This window comes from Gymnodraco acuticeps, unplaced genomic scaffold (assembly GCF_902827175.1).
Source record: "Gymnodraco acuticeps unplaced genomic scaffold, fGymAcu1.1, whole genome shotgun sequence".
NCBI classification, from domain to species: domain Eukaryota; kingdom Metazoa; phylum Chordata; class Actinopteri; order Perciformes; family Bathydraconidae; genus Gymnodraco; species Gymnodraco acuticeps.
The window spans coordinates 1,191,634-1,218,315 of record NW_022989931.1 but is presented as its reverse complement, the minus strand read 5'-3'; the positions used below and the strand labels follow the sequence as shown (position 1 = coordinate 1,218,315).

The following is a 26,682-nucleotide window of genomic DNA, read 5'->3' as shown; positions in this document are numbered from 1 at the left end:
CTCTTTCTGGTACTTCATCTTTATTCCTCACATACATTTCTTCTTCTTCACTAATGTCTTCATCTCCTCCTGGCTTCCTCCTGCTCTGACCCTCCTGGTCTCTTCAGTGAACTCTCTTTTCCTTTTCCTCTTTCTGTTCGTCCTGATCACTTGTAATGTTTCCATGTTGTGATTGGACATGACAGACTCAACTTGCTGGACGCTAACAGGGTTTATTACGGTGGCCCTGAAGTGCAAGACACCACAGCATTTCAGAAAACACTACAGCATTTCAGAAAACACTACAGCATTTCACAAAACACCACAGCATTTCAGAAAACACTACAGCATTTCAGAAAACACTACAGCATTTCAGAAAACACCACAGCATTTCAGAAAACACTACAGCATTTCAGAAAACACTACAGCATTTCCCAAAACACTACAGCATTTCACAAAACACTACAGCATTTCAGAAAACGCCGCAGTATTTCAGAAAACGCCATAGCAGAGGAGGAGAGCAGATTTAAAAGGGTTAGAGGAGCGCTATGATAGACTTGTGAGAATAGAGCGAAGTGATTGGTTAAGCTGGGGAGTGACGCCCCCGATCACTTATTGAGAGGAGAGAGAGTAGTTACATGTAAATAGTAAATGAAGAGTAAAGACGGCCTTCCTGGTTGAACTTGCGCTGAACTTAATTTAGTCTCAGATCACTTCCACATGTTCTCCATCAGCTTCGTATGGCACCTTGATATAATACAAGAAGAACATCCTGTTTTTGTTTTTGAAAGACAAACCTTTATTAATAATCCAAACATTTAATTTGATCACACATCCCATCAGTAAAGTCTGTTCAATGATTTCATGATCAGTTTCACTTTATCCACACCATGAATGTGTTTAATCTCAGCTATTTCAAACAGAATACATGATTTCTTTATTGATTATTATCATGATAAATTATGTTCTATAAAACATCAAAGTACCCACTTTCTATTTGGATAACAACAACAACAACAACAACAACTAGTCTACAAAAAAAATAACATGTTATTTCCCAAGCAAAGACTAAGCTATTTACAGGAGAATAATAAATGATTTACTTATTGATTATGACAGTAAGTAATATCATTTTAAATAAACATGTTATGATGACATAAGTGTTATAACCATCTGGGGAACTCATGTGTAGTTAATTTGGGCAACAATAACATTTAATCTGTCAGAATAATACATGTGATTATAAATGTCTATTGTTTTAGAAAGTGGCCAGAATAAAATATGTACAATAAAAGAAGCTCTGCTGCTTTCTCTCTGAAGACTTGTTACAAGAGAAACAACAACATGAATCAAAAGAAATATCCAACACATATTTAGAGCAACGTTTACATATCAGTTCAGGTGAACAAGGATCCTCCTGAGCAGTGACAGCCTCCATGGCTAACCAGACACAAGAAGGAGCCGGAAGAAAGTCCAACACTTACAGAACAACTCATGAGAAGCCCCACCCATCATGTTTGATTGACAGCTGATTTGTGCGCAGTGAAGCCACGGAGAATCAGCTCTGAAGGACACACGGTGAGTTTAAGAAGTAGAAGAGTTCCTCCAATGACTTCAGGCTATTTGAGTTTACAAAACTCAGCTGTGTCTCCACAATTATAACAAAGATAAAGTCCAGCATGTAACGGCTGAGTGAATGTGGTCTGCACTCTGTGGAGGAGAGTCATGGCTTCAGAGACGCTGTAGAAGGACAGAACACCTGCTCTGTGATCCAGGTACACTCCTACTCTGGAGGACGGAGGACCTGAGACGGGAGTGAGGATACGGTTGTAACGAAATGAATAACTGTTTTGTTTACAAACTAAGGACCATGATTTGTCATTGTGTCCAAATACACTTCCCCCCCCTGCTCTGCTGGTATCCTTGTATGCGACTGCTACAAAAACTCCTCCCCCTCTCCACTCCACCTCCCAGTAACAACGTCCAGTCAGACTCTCTCTACTCAGGACCTGAGGATAACATCCAGTGAATCTGTCTGGGTGACTGGAATAAGACTGACGTTTTTCCATGAATGTTGCTTTTCTGCTCCCCTCAGATAATACCAGATATGTGTTTGCTGTGTTTGGATCCGGAGTGACTTCCTGTGAATATTGTAAGAACTCAGCTCTGGTGGTGGGCTCTGCTGCTGACAGTAAAACATCCACTTCAGTCGGAGAGACGTTTGTCCATTCCTCTCTCAGGACGTCCTGTAGTTTGTCTCTGACTGCTGACAGGGCCGCCGTCACGTCCTCAAAGTAGCTCAGAGGACGGATGTTGATGCTGGAGGAGTGTGTAGCTTCACTGAGGGCTGGCAGTGAGGGGTAGCTGAGCAGAAACTGGTTGTGATCCTCTGTGTGAGACAGCAGCAGCTTCAGCTCAGCGTCTCTCCTCTTCAGCTCAGAGATCTCCTGCTCCAGCTTCTCCTGAAGCTCTCTGACTCGACTCACTTCTCTCTTCTGCTGGGATCTGACCTGCTGCTTCACATCAGAGCTTCTCTTCTCCATGAGACGGATCAGCTCAGTGAACGTCTTCTCACTGTCCTCCACTGCTTTATCAGCAGAGCCATTGACGGCCTCCACCTCCTGCTGAAGCAGCTTCACCTCCTTCTCTCCGTCCTGGATTCTCTGCTGGATGTTTCGTCGACTCCCCTCCAGCTCTCTCTGCCTCTCAGTCCTCTTTGCTTCTGCAGCTGCTGACACCGTGTCGTGGCCTTTGTGTTCGTCCACAGAGCAGAGATAACAGATACTCTGCTGATCAGTGCGGCAGAACAGCTTCATGACCTCGTCGTGACGAGAGCAGATGTTCTCCTGGAGCTTCTTGGAGGGCTCCGCCAGCTTGTGTTTCTTAAAGACAGGTGATTCATAATGAGGCTGGAGGTGTTGGTCACAGTAAGAGGCCAGACACACGAGGCAGGATTTACAGGCTCTCAGTTTTCTCCCAGTGCAGACATCACAGGCCACATCTTCAGCTCCAGCATAGCAGTGATCAGCAGGAGCAGGTGGGGATCCAGTCTTCTTCAGCTCCTCCACTAAAGCTGCTAACATGGTGTTCTTCAGCAGGACAGGCCTCGGTGTGAAGCTCTGCCTGCACACAGGGCATCTGTGGATCTTCTTCTCATCCTCTCCGTCCCAGCAGCCTTTAATACACTTCATGCAGTAGCTGTGTCCACAGGAAGTGGTCACCGGATCCTTCAGTAGATCCAGACAGATGGGACAAGATATTAAGATTTCCCGGTCCAGCTGAACTCCTTTCTGCGCCATTCCGTCTGAGTAGCAGTGAGTGTGTGAGTGTCACGTCCTGAGAGCTGAAACTAGTGAGACAGCATGTGTGTGTGCAGTGAATGTGGCCTATCAGCTCTTGTTCTTTACCCACATGTTGGTTACACCCATCCTCCTCAGTGTGGATCTGAAAGGGAGGAAACAGGAAATACAGAGTGGAGCTGGCTTTGTCTGAGAGCAGGAAGAAGAGGAAGGGCTTATCAAACTCTGACTCATTCCAGGAGGAGGAGCAGCGCTCAGACTCTGACCTACACGGAGCCTCGGTTACAACCTGTTCTTCATTTGAAAAGAGCTTTTAGTTGTAAAATAAGTTGGTAAACTTACAAAATCTGAAGGGGGTTAAATACTTGCTTCCTCCACTGTAAATGTATAGCCTCAATGTCCTGAAATAGCTGATTGATTTTATAGTTGAATGTACAGTAAGTCGTTTTTACTGTAAGTAGTAGTAGTAATGTGTGTGTGTGTGTGTGTGTGTGTGTGTGTGTGTGGGGGGGGGGGGGGGGGGGGCTTTTATATAGAACAAACTCCTTATCCTGTGCATTCACACTAAATATGAACCTGAAAACTATGTCCTCTTTAATTGACACCAAAATGATGATTTGTGGTTGAAACCTTTTAAATATTTTCTTCTTACCCTCCAACAGATGTGTCTCAATGGAGAAGAAGAAACCTCAGATTCCTTAGAGTCCATCGAGGTGAGTTCCTCCGAGGAGACCCCCCGCATCACAGAAACACCCCTACCTAACGTGATCCAGGAGACTGAACCTCCTTCCTCACTCCCTTCCTCATCTCCTTCCCTCCTCTCCTCTCAGAGGACCCTCAGAGCTCCACAGACCCCCTCCCTCTCCTCCCTGAAGACCCAGCAAACACTGCTCTGTTTGTGGACGTTTCTCCGAGCGCTGACCTCCTGAACATCCTTCCACATGTGGACGCCTCCCCCTCCCCCCTCCAGAGTTTCCTCACCCTTTCTCCACAGCAGCCCCCACCCTAAAGATCCCTCTAAGCACCGCCCTCACCGGGGTCCCTGTTTGCGTCACGTTCCAGTTCTACACCCCCGAACCAGAACCAGAACCCAGAGGAGACAGCAAGTGATCCAAAGAGACTAAATGAAATGTGTTGGCCGTGCTGCTTTCTGACAGAGGATCTGTGAGGGTCTGAACGTAATCTGATTTTAAATAAAATACATAATTGCGGTCTGGTTATTATGTACTTTATAACTCTATGATCTTTATTTTCCATTTCATTGTATTTTTGAATTACTTTTTTTATTGTTTTGATCTATTTTTCATCAATTGCTCGTCAAACCCTTGGAAGTGTATCAGAGGAGCTCTGAAAGGTGCTATATCATTGTTTTAAATGGTCATAATTGTATCGTTATTTGTACTTTACTTCCTTTATTCTACCTAATTCTATTATTAAGATTGAATCATTTATTTAATCATAATTTTTTATTCACTGCATTTTCACTTAAATGTTGTTTATTATGATTTTCATTAGTTTTATTTTCAACATTTTACCACTTTTTAACATCCTCATGTTTGCCAATTGGTGTTTTTAATAACAAATGTATGTTGTATGTCAGATGTAAAAAGATAGTCTTTTATATTTGTCATATCAAATTTGACATACAACGTAAATATATTGTATGTAGACATACAGGAAGGTGTATATTTTGTTAAAAGAAAACAAAATGTTAATTGAGTTTTTGGGAGAAGGGGTGGGATTAAATACGTGTAAACTCCTTCCCACGCCTTTTTGGATGTGTAATTAGGCAGATCATTTGTTTATATATAATTTGTAAGTCAATAATATTTAGTTTATCAATTTGATAAACTGATGATACTGCTTACTTTACTACAGTATCATAAAAGTCTTGTTTCATTTCATTATTATAATTTATTTTTTTGTATTACACGTTCTAAATAAATCAAATCAAATGTGTCTTTGTGCTTGATTACTCAAAAACAACTGTTGGTGTGTTTATGCACCTGGCTGCCAGAGATAAACATGCAGTTTGACCGAGAGGCATTTCTACGGAGCCCTGGCGGGTTCATAGCGAGAAAAATAAATAAAACGAGGCCACGTTTTATTAATTTGTGCGCACGAGATGTGATTTGTGGCCTCAATTTAAATAAAGCGAGGCCACGTTTTATTAATTTGTGCACACGATATACTTTCTCGTTCGCACTAGAAAGTTACCGGTGCGCCAAGTAGGAAGTGGAGCGCACAGGAGACAACCGTTTCATTGCAGACTGTTATGTTTATGTGGGGAAATGACAGTGCATACATTATTTGAGATATATTTCAAACTCGGACTTCATTTTAGGGACATTTCGGCCAGAGGTGTAGAGCCAGCGTTTCGGCCAGGGGGGCGTCTTGCCGTCATTTAACGCCCTTATTCAACTCGGCACGCCCTGAACTCGAGCCGAGGGCGGTCCAAAAATATTAATAATTCGAGAGAAGATTGATGATGTGTAAATAACCCAATTTGTGTTCTGTGAAACTGAAAAGGATATGACATTGTTTTTGTTACTTTCGTTGCAGTTGTATATGTCTTAAATGTAATTTAGGTTAACTTTCTGTTTTATTTAGATGCTTTTATTTTGAAGGAGAGTTTACGCTGTTGACACGAAGTTGTTGTTGCTATGGAAACGGTAAATGCTACATGATGTGTGTGTGTGTGTTCGGTGTATGTGTCCGACACCGGCATTTGTTTTCAAATGACCATGAACAGTAATTTACACACATCTGGCTAACTCCATATGTGTATTCCCAAGTGAAAGAAGTTCGTTTAATCTTAATCTCGATGTAGGCTAGTGCTAAATGCTGTCGGAGTGCACCGGAACGAACGCCACTATCATAATATCTTCTGAAAACAAATGCCCACACATACACACAAACACGCCCTGGCGACCGGACATCTTCTTCATAAAACTAATAATATGGCATAATAATCAGGCAGTTCGATGTGTCTAACCATAAGAAAGTATAGGCCTATCGTACGAACGAGAAAGTATATCGTGCGCCTCGTTTTATTTAAATTGAGGCCACAAATTACATCTTGTGCGCACAAATGAATAAAACGTGGCCTCATTTTATTTATGTTTCTCTCTATGAACCCTCCAGGGCTCCGTACATTTCAGTGGGCGCTGGTATCCTGCTTTTTGGGGTTTCCCCTTTCCTGTTGTGTGTAATTTAGGATTACTAAAGGCTAAAATCCCCAAATCTCCTCCAGAGGGAGTTCCTCTCCCTCACACTTCCCCCCTGCCTGAAATGTCTCAAATAGACTCCTTTGTTTACTTTCTTAAAATAGTGACATCACTATATAAGACTTGCGCTTCTATTGGCTAGCGCTGCAACACATTGTACGTGATTGGCTAAGGGGCGGGGCATCATCTCTTATCGGTTGACCAATCACACCAGAGCCGGTCAGCTAACCAATCAGAGCAGACAGGGCACTGGTTTCAGACAGAGGGTGAAAAGAGGTGCTGCAGCACAGGCAGTATGGGAAAAATAAAGAGCTTTTTGAACATTAAAGCATGAAAACGTGTCAGGCACAAAATACACATGAACATTAGCATAGCCTAACATTAAGCGAATTGTCCACCGCAAAAAAAAAACATGTATTGCTCACTTGGTTCCCCGAAGTTATGTGGTCACTTTATATAGGATCTGAAATACTATTAATGGTATATATTGAAGTAAAGAGGTAAAGAAATGACCCTATTAAACCAGGCTTCATCCATCACATCCAAGCTAATTAATATTTGTCTTTGATTAGTTTTCTCTGTATTTATTGTTTATTAATTCCATCATCCTGCAAAACAATATAATATTAAAAAGCCATGCAATAGATAGATAGATAGAGATAGATATATATACTTTATTAATCCCACATTGGGAAATTCTTTTGTTACAAAACCAGTGTGCTGAACATTAAAATACAAATACTTAATATAGGTATTTATATTAGTATAGAGAGTATCCTGACTGGCTGCATCACGGTCTGGTATACTGCACCACCCTAAATCGTAAGGCTTCACAGAGGGTGGTGAAAACTGCACAGAACATCACCAGGATGGAGCTGCCATCCATGGAGGACCTTTACTCCCAGCGGCTCAGGAAGAAATCCCTCAGGATTATAAAAGACCCCCATCACCCCAGCCACAAACTGTTCAATCTGCTGCCGTCTGGCAGGCGCTACCGCAGCATCCTGACAAGAACAAACAGATTCAGTGACAGCTTCATCCCGCAGGCAATAAGACTGTTAAACAACTGAACTGCTGAAACAATTTCACAACATTCACCTGCTACTTAGTAATTATTTATCTATTATCCATATCATTCCAATAACTTATATATATACACTCGTATTGCACTATTCCACTTTTTTTTCTCACTTTTTTTAAAACTATTTTTCTTTTGTATTACTTTTAGTATAATATACTTTAATATTGCTTTATTGTCTGCTTATCTGTATTATTGTGTTGCATTGTTGGATAAGCCTGTGACCTAAGATTTTCAATGACATAATTACTCTGTAGCTATGTTAGTTTGACAATAAAGAACCTTGAAGTGAAAAAAGTAGTTAACAATTAAAAAAATTGTATAAACAATAGGGTCATAAAGGTTCTTTATCACAAATCCTTTTGGATTACCATTTAAAAATAGTGGATTTTAACTTGTAATTGTTATTGTAGGCCTATTATTATTTATATTAGTAGCCTACTACCACGTGCTTTACTATAATCCCCTCCCCAGTGTCAATTAATTTAGGCCTAATCCACAACTTTAATTGTCAGAATTTCAGCACTGCTAAATAGATTTAAAGTCAAGTGATCCGAACTAACACTGTAATTAAGAATTAGAAAGGGGAGTTAATGGCAAGAGAGAGGGAAGGGAGAGAGATAGAGAAAGAGGGAGAGAAAAAGCGAGAGAGAGAGAGGGTGGGATTAGGCTCGTGCTGCAGGTTACACGGGATTACGGCTCGCGGAGTATTTCCCTGAGTTGCTCGCTCTGGTATGGAAATCTCTGCACGGCATTTCTCTGCCTGAACTGATTTAACACCTTTGATTCTGGGGATAAACAAGCTGTATAGAAACATGGCCGACATCCCTCAACTCGTCAAAATTGGGATTAATATGAAGATGCTCCCTAACAACACGGCGGTGCACTTCAAATCCGATGGTGCCCGGTTCGGACAGACCCGGACCATCAAGCTGCTAACCGGATCCAAATACAAGATCGAAGTGGTCGTTAAACCAGGAGCGGTCCAGGCCACGTAGGTAGCGCTCCTATTCTGTCTGTTTCAGGCGTGGATCATCATGACATGGGCATGGACCAAAATGCCATGTTACATAGATTCATTTAAGGGAACAAACATCATGGTATTTTTACTTTACAAATCTCTTCTGAGAAAAAGCCACGGTGATTATTCAAGGCACATAGGAGTGCCAAAGAAACGTTTACAGTCAATTAGGAGATTGCAGTTTTCCCACGAACCTTCCAAAAATAGAGAATGTTGTTGCATGTTGCAGCCACCTATTGTCCCCTTAATATTATAGCGTGGAATGGAATTAAATGACGGTATTTTAAAAACGTTTGAGCTTCTTACCATTTATCTGTTTTTGTCATATAATTTCCTTTACAAAGGAAAGCATATGTCTGCTTCATTTCCTGACAATTAACACTTAAAGTATTCTGCTTGATAACACAGAGTCTATTTTACACATAGGCTATTAGTTAATGGTAATTACGAGAACAATTTAAAATGAGGATTTCCTTCCATGGAATCTCAGTGGTGACTTTAACAGAATGCATGTGTGGAGTTAAAGGCACCATTCATGGACATTGGGATATATATTCCTTACCTCTCTATATAAAGTGTAAGAAAGAGGTTTTCGTGATTTTAAACTACATTAAAAAAAAACACAAAACCCCTCAAAACACATTTTGTTGTGTACGTATCACAGTCAAATATCTTTGCGATATATTGTCTGACTAAAAGCCATGCACTTGAACGCTCAACAAGTCATTATTCCATGTGTAGCGATCGAAAGTAGAATTTTACACTGTGCACATGAAGGCAACATAAAACCAATTGAATGCACGTCAAATCCACACAGATTAGGATTCCGGGGTTTTGATTGTGTATTATTATTAACATGCTGTGAAACTGCTTGAACACTACGGTGTAAAAATAGGTCACACGTGCAATGATGCAAGGATATTTGATGCATAAAACACAGCTGCAGACATAGCTCACTAAAAGGATTTATCACAATGAAATCTGGAACAAAATTGCATCAGCAAGTAGGCTATGAAGCTTGAAGTATTTATCAGTTTGTGCTTTTAAAATTGCATGTGTAATTTCTTAATACATCCAATCAATGACATTATTTTGAATACATCTTGTCTTTGTTTTATTAAAATTAGAATCTGGTGCTATAACCAGGTTTTCACATACAAGACATTGGCTTGGGTGAAAACCAAAAAATTAATGTTTACAAGAAATATAAATACACACAAATAGAAAAGTACAAAAATAACATAACAAGTTACTGAGAATAAATATGTGCAGTATTTTTGAATGCATTAACATTGACTCACTTGTTTTGAGGATCCATCTTCTGTGCACGGCCTCACATGGACCTTTAATTTAAAGATTAGTCTGATCTGTTGTGTACCTGCAGCTCGATGAGTATCGGTGCGGTGACCTTCCCTCTGGAGAAACAGTCTAAAGACCCCCAGTCCGTCGTCTATAGCGGCCAGTACGACACAGAAGGGGTGACACATACTAAGAGTGGAGAGAGGCAACCAGTTCAGATAAACATACAGGTATGGATATACACAGTGCACCAAACTACTAGGGATGCACCTAAACCTTTATTCGGGTCGATACTCACTCAAATAGCTGGATTGGTTTTGGCGACAATGAGACCAATTAATTTCAATGTTTGTGTATTGCATATAATATACAGTACACTGAAATGTACTTCCTGTTAAAGGCTTAACCAATGTGTTCCTGCATTGAAAAGGATAACACTATAATTGTCACGGTGTGTGAAGCACGCAGGACCCAAATGCAGATTAAAGTGACAATTCCTTTATTTCAAGGCTAAGTGATAACAAAGACGTAACAGAACACTCACCGACGAACTAGTCATGACACAAGACGAACCAACAAAGACAGACAGAAAAACCAGAACTTAAATACACACAAGACTAATCACACAAACAAGACAGGTGAGGAGGGAGGAGAAAACACAGGGGCCACAGGTGAACACAATCGGGTAATCAGACACACCAGGGAAACTAACGACAGGGAACCACAGACAAATCCAAACAAGACACAACGCAGACAGAAACAGGCAAGACAGGAGGTGAAGACCTTTCAAAATAAAACATGAAACAAGACAAGACACCATAAAGACAGATCGTGACAGTACCCCCCCCTCAAGGGACGGATCCCAGACGTCCCAAAAAAACACAAAAGTCCTCAAGCAGGGTGGGTGGAGGGGGTCCGGAGGAGGGACGTATCACTAGGCCACCAGGGTGGGTGGAGGGGGTCAGGAGGACGGGACTGAGCTGACCGCCCAGGAGCACAGCAGAGGACCAGGAAGGGATCTCGGGCGGACGGCCCGGGGGCAAGGCAGAGTTCAAGGAGGGGTTCTCGGGCGGACGGCCCGGGGGGCAAGGCAGAGTTCAAAAAGGGGTATTCGGGCGGACGGCCCGGGGGCAAGGCAGAGTTCAAAAAGGGGGTATTCGAGCGGACGGCCCGGGGGCAAGACAGAGTCCAAGGTGGGGGTTATGGAGGGGCGAAGGCCAATCGCGGGCGAACTCAGGGGGCCGAGCATGAGGGCGAGGGACCGCGGCCGGGAAAAGTCAGGGGGCCGGGCTCGAGGGCGAAGGCCGTGGCTCTCAGGGGGCCGGGATCGAGGGTGAAGACTGCGGCTCTCAGAGGGCCGGGCTCGAGGGCGAAGACCAGACAGCTCCGGAGGCCGGGCAGGAACCGGTGTCGGAGCTGGTGGGACAGGCCTCGGCAGGATCCCCCACGGAAAAGGACCAGGACACGGGATTGGCAGGACACCCGGCAGGAGAGCAGTCGGCGGGACCTCCAACGGGACAGGACATAGGGTTGGCAGGACCCCCGGCAGGAGAGTAGTCGGCGGGGCCTCCAACGGCACAGGACATAGGATTGGCAGGACCCCCGGCAGGAGAGTAGACGGCGGGACCTCCAACGGGACAGGACAAAGGGTTGGCAGGACCCCCGGCAGAAGAGTAGACGGCGGGACCTCCAACGGGACAGGACAAAGGGTTGGCAGGACCCCCGGCAGAAGAGTAGACGGCGGGACCTCCAACGGGACAGGACAAAGGGTTGGCAGGACCCCCGGCAGGAGAGTAGTCGGCGGGGCCTCCAATGGGACAGGACATAGGATTGGCAGGACCCCCGGCAGGAGAGTAGACGGCGGGACCTCCAACGAGACAGGACAAAGGGTTGGCAGGACCCCCGGCAGGAGAGTAGCCGGCGGGGCCTCCAACGGCACAGGACAAAGGGTTGGCAGGACCCCCGGCAGGAGAGTAGTCGGCGGGACCTCCAACGGGACAGTACATGGAGTTGGCAGGACCCCCAGCGGAACCTCCAACGGACCAGGACATTGGGTAGGGACTTGAGACGGGACTCGAGAGGGGACTCGAGAGGGGAACCAAGGGGGAACTCGAGAGGGGACTCGAGAGGAGACTCGAGAGGGGAACTAGAGAGGGGACTAGAGGAGAGACTAGAGGAGGGACTAAAGAAGGGAACTCGAGAGGGGAACTAGAGGAGGGACTAGAGAGGGGACTAAAGGAGGGACTAGAGGAGGGATTAAAGGAGGGAACTCGAGAGGGGACTCGGGTAGGAACTTGAGAGGTGACTAGAGAGGGGACTCGAGAAGGGACTTGAGCGGGGACCTGAGAGGGAACTGGAGAGGGAACTGGAGAGGGAACTGGAGAGGAGACTTGAGAGGGGACTCGAGAAGGGACTCTAGAGGAGACTCGAGAGGGGACTCGAGAGGGAACTCGAGAGGGACTCGAGAGGGGACCCGAGAGGGAACTCGAGAGGGGACCCGAGAGGGAACTCGAGAGGGGACTCGGGAAGGAACTGGAGAGGGGACTTGTGTCGGTCGGTACGCCGACATGACACGGGGAGCTGGCGTCGTCTGGGGAGCCAGCAGGAGACGAGGTGCTGGAGTCGGCCGGTACGCCGAAAAGACTCGGGGAGCTGGCGTCGGCTGGGGAGCCAGCAGGAGACGAGGTGCTGGAGTCGGCCGGTACGCCGACAAGACTCGGGGAGCTGGTGTTGGCTGGAGAGCCAACAGGAGACGAGGTGCTGGAGTCGGCCGGTACGCCGACAAGACTCGGGGAGCTGGCGTCGGCTGGGGAGCCAGCAGAAGACGAGGTGCTGGAGTCGGGACCATGACTGCTGGAGCCGGTACTTGAGCCGGAACCATGGCTGTATGGGCCAGCTCTGATGCAGGGACCACGGTTGTAAGATCCTGGACGCTCCCTTCCACCAATCGAAGCAGCAAGCCAGATAGAAGGTTAAATGCTGTAATTCAACCTCCCATGGATCATCTGCTGGGTCCATTTTGTGGTCGGTTCGTTCTGTCACGGTGTGTGAAGCAGGCAGGACCCAAATGCAGATTAAAGTGACAATTCCTTTATTTCAAGGCTAAGTGATAACAAAGACGTAACAGAACACTCACCGACGAACTAGTCATAACACAAGACGAACCGACAAAGACAGACAGAAAAACCAGAACTTAAATACACACAAGACTAATCACACAAACAAGACACAGGTGAGGAGGGAGGAGAAAACACAGGGGCCACAGGTGAACACAATCGGGTAATCAGACACACCAGGGAAACTAACGACAGGGAACCACAGACAAATCCAAACAAGACACAACGCAGACAGAAACAGGCAAGACATGAGGTGAAGACCTTTCAAAATAAAACATGAAACAAGACAAGACAAAACACCATAAAGACAGATCGTGACAATAATAGTACAACTATATAGAAGTAATTCCGTTTTTTTTTACCAAGTTGTTGGTGTACAATTCAATATTCTAACAATTAACAATACAAATACGGATAGATTTACTGGAATGAAACACTGGTGTTGGATCAGTACCCAGTACAAACCAATGCTGTATGAGGACATTTCAACCTGAGATCCGCTCGTCTTTTAGAGATGTGCATACTAAAAAGAAAACAAATATGTTCTTGTTTTTAGTGTTCAAGTCTCCTCAGCTAGCAGCAATTAACAGATGCTTTAAGCTTCAGTGATGTTTCTTAGTAGCATAACGACAGGATCATTCTTTGTTACAACAAATTATTGCTTCACCTTCATTAAAGTTACATGACTTTCCGGTTTGTGGTGGACGAACAAATATAATGTTTACTGACAACATGCAATCTGCGTTTCAAATGTTTGTTTGAATTTTTATTTACGAGAGATCAAATCTGAAAATTATGGAAGAGGATGGACAATTCAGCATAACTCTCACCACAACAATGAGACATATGTTCCTGTTTGCAATGACAAGGCTCAGTGCAGCCTTTAGACAAAGTGTGTGTGTGTGTGTGTGTGTGTGTGTGTGTGTGTGTGTGTGTGTGTGTGTGTGTGGTCAGTATGCCTCCTCTTCATTTCCCCTTCACATGATGATATAGTGCGAGTCTGTGTGTGTGTGTGTGTGTTTGTTTGTTTATGTGTGTGTGTGTTCCCATCTGTCCACTCTGTATGTCTTGTCATTAGAGCATCAAATGATGCCGCTAAGATGCTGAAAACATTTTGTGCATATGTGTGTGTGTCTTTACTCATCTGTGCATGTGTTTCTCCTCCAGTTCACAGAGGCGGGTCTGTTTGAAACGGTGTGGCAGGTGAAGTACTACAACTACAACAAGAGGGACCACTGCCAGTGGGGAAACAGCTTCAACAGCATCGAGTACGAATGCAAACCCAACGACACGCGCACGCTCATGTGGATCAACAAGGAGATGTTTGTCTGACGGAGGAAGAGCTTCAAATGTTTAGTGTTACTCTGCAAAAACAAAAACGTTATTATCCTTAATGTCATGATGAGGTATTGTCTTACCCAGGGGCGTCGCCTGGACCTGAAAACATTCGGGGCTTAGCCCACAGTGGCGGCGTCATGATGAGGTTCACGTAAAGCACGGTTAATGTATTATATTATTGAGGGAGAATTGTCCGGGGCTACAGAAAAAACATTCGGGGCTAAAGCCCCGGATGCCCAGGCCAGGCGACGCCACTGGTCTTACCTTAAAAGGAAATGCAACCACTCTCCCTTTGTGCCGTAAATATCAAATGTAGTATTTCCACAGGGGTTTATGGTGGTTAATCAAATTTGGCACATTAAAGGTGGGGTAGGTAAGTTTGAGAAACCGGCTCGAGTGCGCTAGAATTTGAAAATACACAACCGTAAAAAATCTGCCACTTCCTTACAGAGCCCCTCCTCCAACACACACGAATGCGCACATGACCAATGAGGGCACGAGATAAGTTTGTGCACAGATGGAATTCTGACAGGCAGGTAGGCCATCCAGTTAGTTTAGCCAGGCCGGCTAAAATGATTGGTCGTGCTTTTTACAGCACTACGGCTTCCACAGATGACATTTTTTTATGTATTTTTTGTCAAAGCACTTCAGATATTCATTGCTATCGGGATGTTAAGAGCATTCCATGGAATATAACAAAAAGTGTATCTCGAGCCGGTTTCTCAAACTTACCTACCCCACTTCTCTTCTCTTATTAAAATGAAACATGTAGCAATTCTCAACTACCTACAATTTTAATTCCGTTTTGGAAGACTAAATGACATTTTAAGAAAAATATTTGTATATGCCGTTCCAGTTATGGCATGTGGTTATCCTGAGGTGTGTTCAAATGTGCAGAACTGTATGTGTGTCAGTGCACGTGTGCCTGTGTGTTTAGCTACAATACGTGTGTGTAACAAGACGGTGCTTGTACAAGTTAATGTACTTTTACGTGTAAGAGATTCATTCCAGAATCACTTTCCAAAGAGATCCAGAAGTGTTCTCCTTTGCCACTGACTGCACATGGATTAATCAAAAAAGGGACCATAGTGTTTTGGAATGAAACCCTCTGCAGCTGTGTGTATGAGTATTCTCTTGTGGTACTATTTTGTGTACTATATGATACAGTGTTGGATGTAGGAATTTGGGTGAAGTCGTGCTCCTATTTACAGTGTGTTGTTTTCTCTACCTCTTCTGAAGGACCTAGCCATAATAATGAATTGTTTATTCAAGCTAAATAATTTATTTGGAATACTCAAAACGTACAACATAATGACATTTCAGAATATATATTTTTAGTCGTTACTTGTATTTTGGAAAATGTTGTACAGTGGAATATTTAAAAGTGTTTTCATATTATTGTTTGTATATTGGTAAAAAATAACTACATTATTTTTCTTTAAAATATTGAAATGACCTATGCAAGAAACCAGAGCAACAGACATGATGAAATGGTCCAATAGTGGTGAAAATTAAATGTTACTGACCTTTTTGTGAAATTGCTGTTTATAATGGTATCAGTAAAATTGAAAATCTTTTGTGTGGAAAATGTATTTATTTGGACTGATTCATCGTAAACCTGCTGTAAACTACATCAGATTTAGATCAGGAACACAGGTACTTACAACTCAAGAAACAAGTATTGTAAACCACTACAACAAATGAAAACTATGTAAATGTATTACAAAAACACTACAGAAAGATGCAACTTGACAGGAAGGGAAAAGTCCAATAAAGCATGTTGATAAAAAGGTCAATCACAGCAGTTAGACGTTAATCGCACTGACAAAACAATGAGATGTTCTGAAAACTCAAAACAACAAAATGAGCAGTTTAGCTAACAGAAATTCCATTGTTGAGGTCTACTAGAATAGATTTACATTGTTCAATGCTCCAAAATCACATTGGTTTCTCATACAGCATCTCTGTATAATATGTGTATTCACTCTTTGTCCTATACTCCTTGTTGGAGCTCATGCATCCCCCCTCCCTGCTTTAACCTCTTAAGCCCCAAGCCTGTTTTTCAGGTTTCAGGCTCGAAAATGACATGCCCAAAACAAAGGACTATAACTTAACTTCTAAAAGGGTTATATGAATAATTTCTTTTATCAAAGCAAGGTCACATCTGTGAGTTGGATGTAGAAGTGTCAGAATCAATAAAGATGTTTCAGTGTCAGAGTAAATCCAGATGGAACATAGTCAAAAAGTGTACATTTTGTCTCCGCCCAAATAAAACCCATTACTTATAGTGAAAACCACCCTTGAATGATGGGTTAGTAGCCTAAAAGCTTTAGGAATCCAAAGTATAACATATAATAAGTACCCTGTATCAAGATTGAGGCAAAACAAGTGAGAATTGACCTTTTTAGAGAGATTTAGCAAAAAAAAGTCCAAGCGGACTAAGCTTTGGGTACATTTGGTTCCATCAGTGCCATTTAACCTTTTTCAGGTACCAGACTGTAAAAATCATTGTACAACATTTAATTATCACTATAGGTATTCATTCCAAAAAAAAAAAAAAAATTAAGTGGGTGTGTGTGTGTGTGGAGTGTGTGTGTGTGGTGTGTGTGGGAAGTTCCCTCTTTGCATGAGATGCATGTTACTTGCACAATAAAAATGAGGAAACTTAGGAAACATTTGACTCCAACTGGAGCAGATTTATTAAAAAAAATTAGCAACACACTATACAACAAGCATTTTTTGGGTAAAAAAACAAACTTTATACAAACCCTGAATGTTACAGTATTACTCCAGTAAGTCATGCCATGCCCTGTAAAAGTTATTTTTGGTAGTGAAGCACAGAGGGACCTGACACTTCCTGCAGTACACAGGTGTCTTCACTCTTCAGTTGCCAGCATCAGAGCACCTCCTGACCTTGGTGGCATCTTCCCCATAATACTCGGGCATCCAGAAGCCATATCCTCATCGCCTTCCTCACTGTGAAAACAAATGTGGAAAAAACAAATAGATTAATTCTCTGGCTTGTACTTTCAAAAATGTAACTCAAATCAGAAATAATTTCTCTACAACAACAGCAGAACATCAATTTTGAGTGTGTGAAATAACATTATATCACTCAAAATGTATACCGTGTAAATTATGTGAGACGGGGTTCATATAATCTGTTCAATATTTAATATTCATATTCTGTCTGTCATATATATGTGTGTATATATATATATATATGTGTATGTATATATATATATATGTATATATATATATAGATATGCATGTATATATATATATATATGTGTATGTATATATATGTATGTATATGTATGTATGTATATATATGTATGTATATATATATGTATGTATGTATATATATGTGTGTATGTATATATATGTATATATATATGTGTGTATGTATATATATATATGTGTGTATGTATGTATGTATATATATATATGTGTATGTATATATATATATATATATATATATACGTGTGTATGTATATATATATATATATATATATATATGCGTGTGTGTATATATATAGTTGTAAGTCACTTTGGATAAAAGCGTCAGCTAAATGAAATGTAATACTGTATTAAATTCAACATGTCTTGTTTATTTCAACAACAAGAACAAGAAACGGCATCCATCTTCTTTGTTGTTGTTGAGTGTGTGAAAGAACATTATATCACAAGATGGATGCCGTCGTGTTATTGTCACGTGTGTGAAATTACTAGATGAATACACTCTTACACCAAATAAATAACAAAAAGATAAAAACAGATGAATACTCTTACACCAAATAAATAAGTAATAGATACAAACAGAGAGATTACCTTTCCGGTGACGGAGGTTCATAATCAGAGTCATTACTGTCCCCTTCGTGCGTGACGAGATCACTATCTTCCGACGGAGAGTCCTGAAATACGATGTCCAATGCCTCCTCGACGGACAAAAAAGTCTTCTTTCTGGCTGCCATTGCTACAATGAAGACAAAGAAAACAAATCCTGCTGTTTCGCTGATATATCTGCCCTTCTCTGCTCTCCTGTCGCCGTGGGACATGCTATGCTACGCTATAGCCTAGTATGCAGCGTACAAAGACTGGGTCGTGTGTAAATCAGCTGATACTGCCTTAATTTATACTTACGCAAACTCCTATCTCTGGAACCCATTGGTCGATTTGGGTGATTGACACCTTTTTTGAATCGTTAGAGCCAATCGAATCGAGTAGCAGTTTCAAATTACGTAAATACGTCATGCCTGCGGAGGGGGAGCTATGCGTAAAAAGCAGCTCCCGCAGCTGAATCCACGGACTGTTAATCGTTGGACCTACTCTTCTGACGTGAATGAAAGGATTGATTCTCAGTAATCATTTTAAAGTGACAAGAGACATTGGATTAACCCTGAGCAGCGTTTTTATTCCTTTGAACACAACTTTTGATCACAAAACAGCCAAGGTAAAACCTAATTATTGTCAGGGATTTGAAAACTGATATTGTTTACTTGCTATGTTGTGGCTGCCAGCTCGGTTAATGTTGTGCCTGTAGTGATGGGGTGTACACCCATGGAATCTGTGGAATCTCAGCTTTCAGAAAATGTGTTGTTTGTGCGGAAAGGATGAATTATAAATGATCGTTTTTGTGAGTTATGAGCAGACATAGCAATTGCCCGTTTTTGACATGGGGTCATTTAGAGGCTTCTTGTGAGACTTCATTTTGGAATTTTTTTTTTCTTTTTCGTATCGTCAGTAAGCCAAGTTTCCTCCGGTCAGATGGGTATGGAGTATTAATAGTTTCATGAATGACACTTCAGATATAGCACTGTTGCTACATATATAGCATTTTCGGACCCGAGCTCGGGTCCGTGGGGCTTAAGAGGTTAAGAAAGACCATAGACTGTATATATATAAATGGACGTAGGGTCCGTGACGTCACCCATAGGATTCTGCAGTTGCCGTGAAGCCCTTAGTAGGCGGAGTCGGCCACTAACGGCTCGACAGTGACGCCAGAGTTCAACTCCCGCCTGCTCCAAATAAGGGCAAAGAGGCGGAGCCGAGGCGGGACCTGCTGCCACCGAGCTGGAAGTTCCAGAGCTAGCGGAAGCTACCAAGCTAAGCTAACATGCTCCCCATCTGCACGCTGCCGTCGCATTTTACGTTTCTAAGGTAAGCGGACATGAAACTATTCAGCAAAACTATAAATAATAATCTAAGTTATTGAGTTTTTAGCATAATACTTCAGAATCTTAAAACCCCTTAATGTTTGTATGCAATTGTGCTAAATTCAACACTGGAATCAAGCAAATATTAATATGTTTGCATGACATTAGTTATTTATATTTTTATATCACTTAACTATACGTTTAATACATTTAAGTCAAGCTAAGGTACATGTGATGGTAGCTAGTTAGCGCTCTTACATGTGAGGCCTCCTCCAAACAGCATAATAACCAGACTATCATTAACACTAAGTACCAGTTATAGATCCTTGACTTTAGACAAACAATTCAAAAGACAAAATGTATTTAAAGACCAATCTTTATTTGAATGTGCCTCTTAACCTGAGATATTAGTTATACAGTAATAGTATTGACAATCTAACAAAACTGAGCAACTCAACAGTCAACTTTATGTTTCTTATTGTCTAAAGCAGTGTTTCTCAAACTTTTTCATACCAAGGACCACTTATCCAAAAACACATCGTGTTTTACAAATTGCCTGAAAATGGTACAAACAAGTGGCAACATGTGTGATGAAGGTGTTTATCTGGGCTATATCATGCAATCGAAAGTGAAACTTAAGCTCGTTCCCTGGCGGAGATATTCCCGCGAGAGTGCGAAAAACTTAAATAAATGTATTTATTTAAAATGTGAAATTTTACCAATATACTCACGGACCACTAGGGGGCGCTCACGGACCACCAGTGGTCCGCGGACCACACTTTGAGAAGCACTGGTCTAAAGCATTTATTATTTTCAACTACAAGCCTGTCTCTCTCCTCCCGTTCCTGTCTAAATCACTTGAACGCGCTGTCTTTAAACAACTCTCCTGTTATCTCAATCAGAACAACCTTCTGGATCCGCACCAGTCTGGTTTCAAGGCAGGTCACTCCACAGAAACTGCTCTCATTGCTGTCACGGAGGAACTGCACACTGCCAAAACTGCATCCCTCTCCTCTGTCATCATCCTGTTGGACCTGTCTGCTGCATTCGACACGGTGAATCATCAGATCCTCCTTCGCACTCTCCAAAAACTTGGAGTTTCAGGCTCTGCACTTTCCCTCCTCACCTCATACCTGAAAGACCGTACCTACAGGGTGACTTGGAGAGGGTCTGAGTCCGACCCTTGTCAATTAACTACGGGGGTCCCTCAGGGCTCTGTTCTTGGTCCCCTCCTCTTCTCCCTGTACACAAACTCGCTCAGATCAGTCATTAGCCCGCATGGTTTTTCTTACCACTGCTACGCTGACGACACCCAATTAATTCTGTCCTTTCCCCGCTCAGAGACCCAGGTCGTCGCACGCATCTCTGCTTGTCTAGCTGACATCTCTCAGTGGATGTCTGCTCACCACCTCAAGCTCAACCTTGACAAGACTGAGCTGCTCTTCCTCCCGGGAAAAGATTGTCCCACTCTTGACCTAACAATCAACATCGGCACCTCAGTTGTTTCCCCGACTCAGACTGCAAGGAATCTGGGTGTGACCCTAGATAACAACCTGTCCTTCACTGCAAACATCGCTGCTACAACCCGTTGCTGCAGATACACGCTTTACAACATCAGGAAGATACGTCCCCAGCTGACTCAGAAAGCGACTCAGGTTCTGGTCCAGGCTCTCGTCATCTCACGCCTAGACTACTGCAACTCCCTCCTGGCTGGTCTACCTGCATGTGCCATCCGACCTCTGCAGCTCATCCAGAATGCAGCGGCTCGTCTGGTCTTCAACCTTCCTAAATTCTCCCACACCACTCCGCTCCTCCGCTCCCTTCACTGGCTTCCGGTAACTGCTAGAATCCACTTCAAGACACTGGTACTTGCTTACCATGCTGCGAATGGATCTGGCCCTTCCTACATCCAGGACATGGTTAAACCGTACACCCCAGCGCGTGCACTACGCTCTGCATCAGCCAAACGACTCGTTGCGCCCTCGCTGCGAGGGGGACCCAAGTTTCCATCGGCGAAAACACGTGGGTTTGCTATCCTGGCTCCAAGATGGTGGAATGAGCTCCCCATTGACATCAGGACGGCAGATAGCTTGCACATCTTCCGGCGCAAACTGAAAACTCATCTCTTTCGACTCCACTTCGAGCGTTAGAACTATTAACGAAGCACTTTTATACTAATAAAGGACTGGCTTACCTAAAGCCAGTTGAGTAGCACTTGAAATGTTTGGCTCTATGAAACCTGATGTACTTATATGATTCTGTTTTCTTCAAGGTTGTGTCTTCCTGGTCGAATGTACTTATTGTAAGTCGCTTTGGATAAAAGCGTCAGCTAAATGCAATGTAATTTTCCCAATCTCATATTCAGTGTGGACGGATTGAGACAGTCTGGTGTCCAGAGAGCTGCAGAGACTTCAGGGAGAAACCTCCGTGTGATGGACGTCCTGTCTGTTGGTTTGGAGAGGACTGAGGGTCTTTCCTCTGCGAGCAGGACCAGGGCTGATGAAGGAGCCCATGCTGGGCAAAGCTGATACCAACTGCACAGGCCTAGTCGGTCACTTTATTTGACTAAATGTGTTTAATACATTTAATAGGTTTACACCTTCTGTCCATATGTGCTTTTTATTTAAAACATTTGATTAACTTTTGGTTCACATTTCAATAAATTGTATTTGTATATGCACTCCTTTTGTCCATTATTCTTACTGAAAATGTTAGATTACACATTCACATCTGACTGAAGATTGGCCCCATTTATTTGTGACGTTGCAAAACAAGGTACATGTTGTGAAGCTCATAAAACGAGGCAAATAGAAATAATCAGCTGATGGAGTGTAGATGTGGAAATAGCTGCATTCGATCAGCTGACTTTTTTTACAATAAAAGTAGTTTCTTAGTGAATGTCCTGTACTGGTCTTAAAATCTCATAACATCAGCTTTTAATGTTCCTCTTGGATGTTCTTCTTGACCCTCAGAGAAGGAGAACATGTCCTGTCTTTCAGGCATGTCCTTTCCTAACAAAAATGACAGGAAACATAAAACGTATTATTGCAGAACAAGTGTGTTATTTATGAAAGTGGTGTGTTTGTGTGTTTAGGGGCTGTAGATATAATTATTTTGTAATTGTAATGTTTTTTTTTTATTTCAACAATGAGCTACAAAGACAATCAGATATATGTTATTATCAAAATAATATTGAACTGTTATCAAAACGTAGTGCAACTGTAGAAGCTTGCTCTGTTGTCTCACTGAAAGAATAACTTTTACCACGTTTTTTCAGACAATATTGAGAGATAAATAGTAGCAGTTCTCACTATGTGTTAAATATCTTTGCCTTCAATACATTAAATTAGAAAGCTGACAAAGTCATATTGCTTGTTAACAATAACATCTAAATGTAACTTTTTGCATGGATAAAACCCTCAACTTAACTGATGTGTAGGTGATCTAGTATTTAGTATTGTTTAATGGAATGTATATCAGTGTATTCAAGTCAATACTTCATTCATTTAAACCAATATCTTTCTTGATTCTTTGTACAGTATGAAAAAAAGAGTCTTTGTACCTGTGATGAAGTTCACTGCTGTGAGGAGTCCAGTTCTGTCTCACTCTCTGGTCCAGCCTGTCTGCATCACCTGGACACCTTAAACAAACAGATATATATAAATATATATATATATATATATATGTAAAGTACCATGTGTACAAACAATATAACTGATTCTCTTCTGTTGAACATGTTGGATTGTGTATTGTCCGAGTCAGGGTCCTTTTTATTTTACTGTAACTTTGGAAGTTGTGTTACCAATGCTTACTGTTTATTTGATACCCATTTGGTAATGCAATTAATAAAAACAACAAGGTTTGGGTTCGTTCTTCAGATGACTGTGACGTTAATGTGTAAGCTCAATAATGCTCCAGCTCAACCAACCATATTGTAATATCTAACTAATCATCTTGAAATATGACATTAATTGTAATATACACACATCTTATTGTGAGGTTGATTTCACATACACTACTTCGACGTTAGCTTGTCTACATACTTCAGCATAGCCAATTTAAATTAACCTTAGCGATGCATACAGTTCTACCTACATAATAAAATATCTCCCTAAATTACAAGGATGACCTTATTTTATCAACCTCAAGCAGAAGCCGTTTGTTCTACAGTATTATCCCACTTAACGCTTAACACTTGTCTATTTCTTTCTAACCTTTATATACAGTCTATGATTTTAACTTGTCGGCTACGATTAGCATCGTTAGCACCGATGTAGCTACCACTCGCTTACAACTAAACCCAGCCTTAACATTCATTACGTAGCCGATTAAAATCATTAACACATAAATAAGTACTCGAATTTCACTTACCGCAAAACCGCATTCATGCACCGTCTGTTTTAACCGCAGAGCGAGTCACAATAGTCCGATATATAAGCATGAAGAACAAACAACCACGGCCGGCTTCAAGTTGTGTTCCCTGGATGAGCTGAGCAGGCAGAGTCCCTGTAGCTTCACGGAGCAGGTAGCAGAGCGACAAGAAGCTAGCAGCAGCAGTCACTTGACAGAGCCGTCACTCAATGTGACCACGCCCTAATTTATGCAAAAACGTTAAGACCTAATATAAATAAAAGGGTCGTGTTAGAAAACAATTCACTCACAGATCCATAATCATGAAGGTTGAACCTAACTATATTCATAATAATATTTATTGCATCCATGGGTAGAAACATGTTTTTTTCTGCTGTAAAGTTGGGCATTTTAACATGGGGGTCTATGGAAATTGCTCCTTTCTGCAGTCAGTCCCTATCGGCCAATATATGAACTGCAGTGTGTGGCACTTCCGTATTGGCGTCCCGGCTCTTCCCCAGAGTTTGCCGCTTGAGAAAGACACACACAAAGGTGCAGGACTATGTTTTCCTTTCCTTCATTATCTTTGTGAGTTTTCATGTTTTGAGAGATTTTTTTGTTCTTGCCAGCCTAAAGGGGACACCCCCCAACTCCAAGGGACGAAAAAAAAGGTCATGTGATCGAATGATTTCAAATAAATCATGCCTGCTCAAACTGCTGTCTAACTCAGAGGTTCACACAGGCACACCATATTCTGATCTCTGTGATACATGGGTTCAAATCCCCATCTTGGTAGGACAGTTTGGGCTGTAGCCTATATTTAAAAAAAAAAATCTGTCTGGCTATAAAACATAACTTAAAGAAATACTCAAAATAAGTACTTCGAAATTGTACATTAGTACAGCACTATCCTAAATGTACTTAGTAACTCTCCACCACTGCACACACAGTGCAGAATGGCCTAAGGTGTCGGGTATTCCTGCAGTACAGCCATAGCTCCAGTGGAGAGAGCCCAAGCACAAGCAGCCTGTAGTGAACCTGTAGTTCCCGGATGTACAGTAGCCTCCAGCAGCACCTCCCCCTCCTCTCTCCTCCCCTCCGCCACCGCCTGCTTGTCAAACCGAGCCTCCTCCTCCGTCCCCTCCCAGCGGGTCTGCCTCCCTTTGCTACAGCACAGAAAGCCTTGGTGAAGGAGCCTGAAGCTGGGTTTTAAAGCCAGGACGAGAGACCTCAGAGAGTACCACAACCATATATTTTGTAGTACTTCTCGCCACATCTCGGCGACCTACCAACTCCCCCTCCCTCTCTCTCTCCCCTGTTGGACCTCTTTTCCGCCTGGATTTCATCATCCGACCTGCAAGATGGTAAGCACTTAATTTCCACCCCTCCGACGACTTGTAAACACACCAGTTTGCAGGCCTGTGTCGATAAATGTGGCTTTTTGACAGGTTGTTGTTGTTGTTGTTTTTGTACGTAAAGTTTAAAAACGTAGAGCTCTGTTGAGAAGGAAACGCTTTCCTCGCCCACTTTGTGCAACACCCCGGAGCTGACAGTAGCCTAAAGCTTGTGGCCCATATACAGTATGTCTTATCTCCTCTCAGTATAGCCTTCTCTCTCATTAGCAACAAGGGCCTGTGCAAATTAGTTTTCGTGGCAAAAAATACACTCGTAAATGGCCTTTGCTTGGCGACTAATTGTGGCACAGTTTGCACCGCAGACAGGAAAATGTCACTTAAGTTTTGCTTTGCTTTCGCACTCACACATGAAAAGTGAATGCATGTCTGTTTTTTATCGCAATGAGTTTTCGGGGAAGCATGGCGCTGTGTTGATAGTTGCAACAGTGTTACATGTGAGCTTTAATAAATAGACTGAGGTTACACTTGTATGTATTTACAGCGGTTCTACTGGCATAGCAGGTCACAGTGCTTTCAGGATCAGAATCTGTAGTAGCTTTACACAAACGAGGAATGTACTTTAGTGTAAATGGTGCAAAGACACAGAAAGAAGAATACGTAGTCTATTTTAAAGACAACACATTTCAAAATAAAGACGGTATTTACACAAATCAACTATGACAAATACAATATTCAAAGTGGAGAGCTGTGTTATGTTTTTTAATTGGTCAGGGGCCTATACAATGTATATAAACTACATGATATGATGTTGAGTTGCCTAGTAACCGTAAGGCATCCATGTAGTGACCAATAGGAGTGTGTTTGACCAGGGCTTGATCCATATTTAATTTAGCAGAGGATTACATTTGACTTGTTGTCAGTGTTTATTTGCAAGGAGGTGTCCAGGAATTGTGGGTTATTTGTACACGATTTAAACCACCTTTGTACCTGCTTTCACTTTCCCTCCAATTCCTCCTTCCAAACATGATCACACACATCTATTTTCTGATCAGTTATTGATGTTCTTATAGCACAACATTGGCAGCAGCAGGCTTTTGTTCACTGATACAAATTGTCCTGGGTGGACAGGAAAAAAAAGCCTCATTTTATTTCTTATTCCACTGTATTTGCTTTATTATATATTAAGAAGCCTTTATTTGTTTGGGGTTTTCTGGATCTGGGTCGCTCTGACCTTTTGTTGACTGTTAGATTTAGATGTCTGTAAATATTGACTTGAGCAAATAAGCTGTCATTAAGTTTAACAACTTGAGCTGGGCGAATAAATCAAAATGTAAGATGTATATTGGACCAACCTACTACTTGCAAAATATAAACAAAGGAATTGATGTTCATTATACAAGACTGCCGGTAAAAATGCAATGAGGAACAGTGTAAGTACAAAACATACAAATAATAGGGTTATTT

At 42.2% G+C, this 26,682-nt stretch overlaps 3 protein-coding genes across 3 annotated transcripts in view; 2 read left to right on the top strand and 1 right to left on the bottom strand.

Annotated features, from left to right (window-relative positions):
* Positions 1-754: 754 nt before the first annotated feature.
* On the bottom strand, positions 755-10,255 carry LOC117542349 (tripartite motif-containing protein 16-like). Its single transcript, XM_034209966.1, has 4 exons — positions 10,202-10,255; positions 9,906-10,054; positions 3,391-3,423; positions 755-3,283 (listed from the first exon to the last, which is right to left on the bottom strand). The coding sequence occupies exon 4, from the start codon at positions 3,276-3,278 to the stop codon at positions 1,599-1,601; it is 1,680 nt and encodes a 559-aa protein (XP_034065857.1). The 5' UTR covers positions 3,279-3,283; positions 3,391-3,423; positions 9,906-10,054; positions 10,202-10,255; the 3' UTR covers positions 755-1,598.
* cnrip1b (cannabinoid receptor interacting protein 1b) lies at positions 8,315-14,437 on the top strand. The gene is made up of 3 exons (XM_034209967.1): positions 8,315-8,577; positions 9,989-10,133; positions 14,187-14,437. Exons 1-3 carry the CDS (start codon positions 8,399-8,401, stop codon positions 14,349-14,351), a joined length of 489 nt encoding a protein of 162 aa, XP_034065858.1. The 5' UTR covers positions 8,315-8,398; the 3' UTR covers positions 14,352-14,437.
* Positions 14,438-24,951: 10,514 nt separating this feature from the next.
* The window catches only part of ppp3r1a (protein phosphatase 3, regulatory subunit B, alpha a), a 33,163-nt gene continuing 31,432 nt past the window's right edge, over positions 24,952-26,682 (top strand). Inside the window, exon 1 of the mRNA XM_034209965.1 lies at positions 24,952-25,227. Within this exon, the coding sequence (XP_034065856.1) occupies positions 25,225-25,227 (3 nt within the window). The 5' untranslated portion in view covers positions 24,952-25,224. The remainder of the gene's footprint in view (positions 25,228-26,682) is intronic.

Coding starts and splice junctions, on each gene's coding strand:
- LOC117542349 (XM_034209966.1), bottom strand. CDS start 3,278: ATGGCGCAGAAAGGAGTTCAGCTGGACCGGGAAATCTTAATATCTTGT.
- cnrip1b (XM_034209967.1), top strand. CDS start 8,399: ATGGCCGACATCCCTCAACTCGTCAAAATTGGGATTAATATGAAGATG. Junction 8,578..9,988: donor CCAGGAGCGGTCCAGGCCAC/GTAGGTAGCGCT, acceptor GTGTACCTGCAG/CTCGATGAGTATCGGTGCGG. Junction 10,134..14,186: donor CAGTTCAGATAAACATACAG/GTATGGATATAC, acceptor TTTCTCCTCCAG/TTCACAGAGGCGGGTCTGTT.